At 54.9% G+C, this 5,204-nt stretch overlaps 1 protein-coding gene across 1 annotated transcript in view; it reads left to right on the top strand.

The window, feature by feature from the left end:
- Nucleotides 1-4,310: 4,310 nt before the first annotated feature.
- LTF (lactotransferrin) overlaps nt 4,311-5,204 on the top strand; it is a 30,885-nt gene continuing 29,991 nt past the window's right edge. Inside the window, exon 1 of the mRNA XM_077777093.1 lies at nt 4,311-4,374. Within this exon, the coding sequence (XP_077633219.1) occupies nt 4,332-4,374 (43 nt within the window). The 5' untranslated portion in view covers nt 4,311-4,331. The remainder of the gene's footprint in view (nt 4,375-5,204) is intronic.

Raw genomic sequence — 5,204 nt, 5'->3', positions numbered from 1 at the left:
ATGGTGTTTGCTAGTGTCCATGGTGTAAATACTCCCACCATGAATGATTTCAAGCTACCGATGGCTCAACAACCCACCACGAAATTCCTAAATATTTAACAAGTGGCTCTACCCAGCCATCAACCTCACACATTGGGTTGGCAGGGACAGGATCCCTGTTCTGGGGTCTCCTGCTGACCAGGCTGGGTCCCCTGTGTGAGTAGATATCTCAAGAACTCCTTTTCTCTCGTCTAGTCTATCTAGAGTGGGTTCTGCCCAGATCCACCCATTCTTCTCAGAGTTCCTCTTGGGGCTTGAAGCTGGAGGACTCTGTAGAGGGCAGGGTAGGAGGCTTACGGCATGCCTGTGGGGAGCGCTTGCTTTGTGCCAGTCTTTGTCCTGGCCAAGGGTCCCCATGTGAATTTCAGGGGTGGAGAGGGAGCGAGGACGTGGGAGATGTTAGTTGGCTTCCCTCGCCCTCCTGCCAGACACCAGCTCCCGCCAGTGCATGGCAGATAGTCCCATAGCCACCCTTTTTTGCACTCCTATATTCACACCATGCCACGGTCTCAGCACTGGGAAACCTGTCCTCCACTTTCCTGCAGGCTCTGGGGAGGTCCTGGCATAGCCAGCTCTGGGCCTCACTGTCTTTCAGACTTGACACATTGGGAACAGGATCCATCACCCACTTCCTGGCCCTCTTCCCCATTCATTTATGCGTTCCTTCAACCAACACTGATCATCAGCTGCCCATCACCCATACAGGGCAAGCTGGCTGGGGGATTTGAGGACCACTCTGAGGCTCTTTGTTTGTAGGGCTGGGTGGAAGGTGGTAGGAAATCCGAGGGAAGATACATGGCTGGAGGGGGTGGGTGAATTTCATTTCAGATGCACCAAATTTCGGTACCCACAGGACCCATTAGAGGAGCGGTTCAGAGGCCATAGACACTTGGTGTGGTGCTCAGGATAGGGGAGGTGACTTTGTTAATCCTTCTTCCAAGAAGAGTTCCAGGCCAGAAAGCCCCGAGTGATCTGTTGTTCCTCGTGCTCAGGTAATCAGTCACGGGGTGCTCATGCGCCCAAGCCTTTACTTGGCTGTTTCCTCCACCTGAATATTCTCCTTATAGAAGTGCTGCCCCTCCTCCAGGTACCCAGGTCAAATGTTCTTCCTTGAACTCTTCTAGAACCCTCATGACGGGAACGGGTCAGTCATGTCTCCTGCCACCCTCGCTTTTTTTTTTTAAGATTAAAAAAAAGCTTATTTATTTTAGAGAGACAAGAGTGTGAGCAGGAGAGGGGCAGAGAGAGAGGGAGACACAGAATCTAAAGCAGGCTCCAGGCTCTGAGCTGTCAGCACAGAGCCTGACATGGGGCTTGAACTCACGAACCTTGAGAGCATGACCTGAGCCAAAGTCAGCCCCTTAACCTACTGAGCCACCCAAGTGGCCCTTGCCCTCACTTTGTTTATGCTGCCTTGCCTTTTCCCAGGTGCCTGTGCTTGCCCCCCACCCCTTGACCATGCTGTGGGCTCCTGGGGTCAAGGACAGACCCCTCTTGTCCGTGTCTTTCCTGGAAGTCACCAGTTTTGGCGTGCATGCATGAATGCTGATAATAGATCGGTAGAACCTCACCGTCTTCCAGGTAGATCCTACCCTTACAGCAGCGTCCCCTGCAGATGGAGGGCTGCTCTGTGTGTGTCCAGCCGAGCACACGCCTGGCCTGGGGCTGGGCCATTCCCTCTGGACAAAACACGAAAACGGTCTGCCCGGTGGCCTAACGGATCCCAGTCCTGTCTCTGGGGCATCCCTGAAGCTCAGCATGTTGGCTGTGGCCCCAGGCCCTCCGTATTCCTGCCAGAGCTGTAGCAGACGTAAGAGGGTCTAAAGGCCCCGATCTCACAATCCATCATTTTAAAAATTTGCGCTCAGAGACATGTCACATGGCTTGTGACATTTCTTCATTCCTTTCTAATCATGGAAAGGCAGAGCCGACTTGCTAATTGAGGTTCAAAGATGCTTCGGCACTCTTGAGAATTAGTCAACTGTGTGTTTCTTCACTAATTTTGAAACGGCTCATTGCAATTATTGATGAAAGCAACTTTCAATGTTGTGACACTATGTTTCCAAACAGCAGGAGACCTTGGATCTGTCACCCCCCCCGCCAAACCCAGGTGTTGATTCTAGGGCTGAACCCCAAGCCCCACTCTTGTGTCTGGTAAGCAGGGTATGTGATCAGACCTTACTCCGGGCCTGGCCAGCCTCCACACTTGGGACAGAGGGGCCCCACGGCTTCCTTGAGGGTCTTAAGGTCCAGGTCTGCCTCTTCATGGCTGCAGCCAGCTGCACACCCACCCTTCACAGTGCTGCCTCCCTAGCACTGCCCAGCTGTTCCAGGAAGTTCTCGGTGTGCCATGTAAGCAAACAGCCCAAACCAAATTTCTCTGGATGAACAGATTTCAGAATAATGTCTTGGCAAGGCTGGCCTGGTGAGAGCCAGTGTTCAGGTGCCCGTGATTCCCCTCACTGCTGGTACCTTACTTCTTCACCCAGTATCTCTTGGAGCCGAGCTCACCTTAATACACGTACAGGGTGGCCCATAACTTTCTGAGGCTGCAGTGTGTCCCCTGGCATGCATGATGCCACACTCCGTGACGCCCCCCAGACATGGCCGTTTAAGTTGCCTCCATTTGGTTAATGACTCGCGGTGCTGCCCCAGAGACCCTTGTGTGTGAGCCCTTGCTCACGATGGGAGTGTATTTCCAAGATACACTTAGCAGGATGCTAGCTTTAGATTTTAAAAACCTCTTCCTGAAATACGGTCCACTTATGTATGAGGACAAAATGTGACATTTATCAAAATGAGGTTCCCAAACTGGGGGCTGATGGGGGTGGGGGGGAGATGAAGGAGGGGTGATGGGCATGGAGGAGGGCACTTGTGGGGATGAGCAGGGTGTCATATGGAAACCAACCTGACAATAAACTATTTTTAAAAAATGAGGTTCCCACAGTAGCCAAATATGGAAAGAGCCCAAATGTCATCGACTGATGAGTGGATAAAGAAGATGTGGTATATGTATACAATGGAATACTACTTGGTGGTCAGAAAGAATGAAAATCCTGCCATTTGCAACAATGTGGCTGGAATTAAGAGTGTATCAAGCTAAGGGAAATAAGTCAGTCAGAGAAGGACAAGTACATGACTTCACTCATATGCAGAATTTAAGCAACAAAACAGACGAACATAGGAGAAGGGAAGGAAAAATAAGATAAAATCAGAGAAGGAGGCAAACGGTAAGAGACTCTTAAATACAGAGAACAAACTGAGGGCTGCTGGAGAAGGGGTGGGTGGGGGATGGGCTCAGTGGGGGATGGGCATTAAGGAGGGCACTTGGGATGAGCACTGGGTGTTGTGTGTAAGTGATGAATCCCTACATTCTACTCCTGAAGCCAGTACTGCACTCTGTAGTACTAACTCAGATTTAAACTAAAAAAAAAAAACCTAAAAAAAACTAAACTAAAAAAAAAGTGGGTTCCCATCTCCCACCTCATACTGCTACAAACCAAAACAAAAATAAAACAAGAGTGAGGACAGCCTTCTCACTGGCAAATGAGGGGACGAGGGGACAGCCGTTAAGCAGTGGGCAGTGGTCACTTCCTCAGAGACCTCTGGCTCTGGTTTCTGGGAGCTGTACTGCGCTCTCGGTGGGGCCAGGAGAGACCCCGTGGGCAGCCAGGGTCAGGCTCTGGGCAGCGTCTGTCACCTCTGCTAGCTGTCCCAGGCTGCTGACCTCAGGCAGAGGCTGCAGAGGTCTGGGCTGGCTGCTGGCCAAGGTGGGGGACCCCTGCTCTGATGGGCTCCCAGGCACTTTAGATCCATCTGCTAAAGGAAAAGTCGAGTCTCACAGTTCTGATCACAAATGATCACAGAGGATCACAAATATTCTCCTTAGGGTCCCTGCTCTGGATCCAACCCTCTAGAAGGTGCTGAGACCAGGGCAAGGACCAGACTCAGGGCGACGACTCCTGAAGGGCTTGCAGACTCAGACGGAAAGACAATCCCAGTAACCGGGCGGGACCAGCAGCGCTCGCTGCTGGGCTGTGGGCTGGGTTTCCCCTCTCGTGGTGCTGAGCGGCTCAGGCACCGGTCCTTGTCCCCACCCACCTCTGTTCCCCCTCACCGCACCCCCCCCTTCTTGGCCTCAAGGAACTAGTTGGGGGTTGAGGAGGGGAAGGCCGATTGGGCCACAGGGCGGGGCACACCCCTTGAGGTCACCAAGCCCTGGATAAAGGGGTGCACAGCCAGCTAGGCTGACAGAGCCTTCCTTTGTTCGGCGGTCGCATCAGGAACCCAGAATGAAGCTAGTCTTTCTTGCCCTGCTGTTCCTTGGGGCCCTTGGTGAGTGCAGGGACCTGGGGGCGCGCCCCACCGGGTGGGCGCCCCGGTCGCCATACCCCGAGAGATGGGCGCCGGTGTCCCCGCGCCCCGCGGGGTGGGCGCCCCTCTGTCCCTGCGCCGTGCCGGATGGGCGCCCGTGTCCCCGCATCGCACGAGGTGGGCTCCTGTGTCCCTGCGCCCCGCCAGATGGACGTTGGTGTCTCCAAGCCCCGCCGTGTGTGCGCCCCTCTGCCTCTGCGCCCTGTCAGGTGGGCGCGGTGTCCTTGCGCCCCGCGGGGTGGGAGCCCCTCTGTCCCTGCGCCTTGCCAGGTGTGCGCCGGTGTCCTCGAGCCCCTGGGGGTGAGCGCCCAGAGCCTGCAGCTTGGGAGGCTGCGGTGGAGGGGGTGGGGGGGAAGGGCCGGGTCCCGCCCACCTGCCTGGGGAGGAGCCAGAGCAGAGCTCATCCCGGCAGATCCCGGAGTTTCTAGGGCTGCGCAAAACGTCCCAACGGGCCTTCTGGGAACCTGTCCCTTCATGTCCCACCTGGACCTTTGGTATCCATAGGATTGTTGCAGGCTTTTACATGAAAGGAAAATGAGACCCAGAGAGCGTCCTGGCTGGCAGAGGCCGGCTGGGCCGAGAAGGGTGGCTTCATCCCGGCTCCTGCCCTTTGAGGTCAGAACACTGCGTGTCTGCACAGAAGCAATCCCAGGATGCCTCCTTTCAAGAAGTTTCCGTCCAGGCACATGGGGGCGGCAGCATCTGAGTAGCTGACCCAGTTCAGGTGCTGGGTTGGGGGTACAGGAGGGGGCAGCTCCAGACCTGTTTTGGGGGGAGCATGTGGTGGTGAG

The sequence above is a fragment of the Crocuta crocuta genome, unplaced genomic scaffold (genome assembly GCF_008692635.1).
Source record: "Crocuta crocuta isolate KB4526 unplaced genomic scaffold, BGI_CrCroc_1.0 scaffold77, whole genome shotgun sequence".
Lineage (NCBI taxonomy): Eukaryota > Metazoa > Chordata > Mammalia > Carnivora > Hyaenidae > Crocuta > Crocuta crocuta.
Note: the sequence above shows the minus strand (reverse complement) of the source record. Positions and strands in the feature narration are given on the sequence as shown.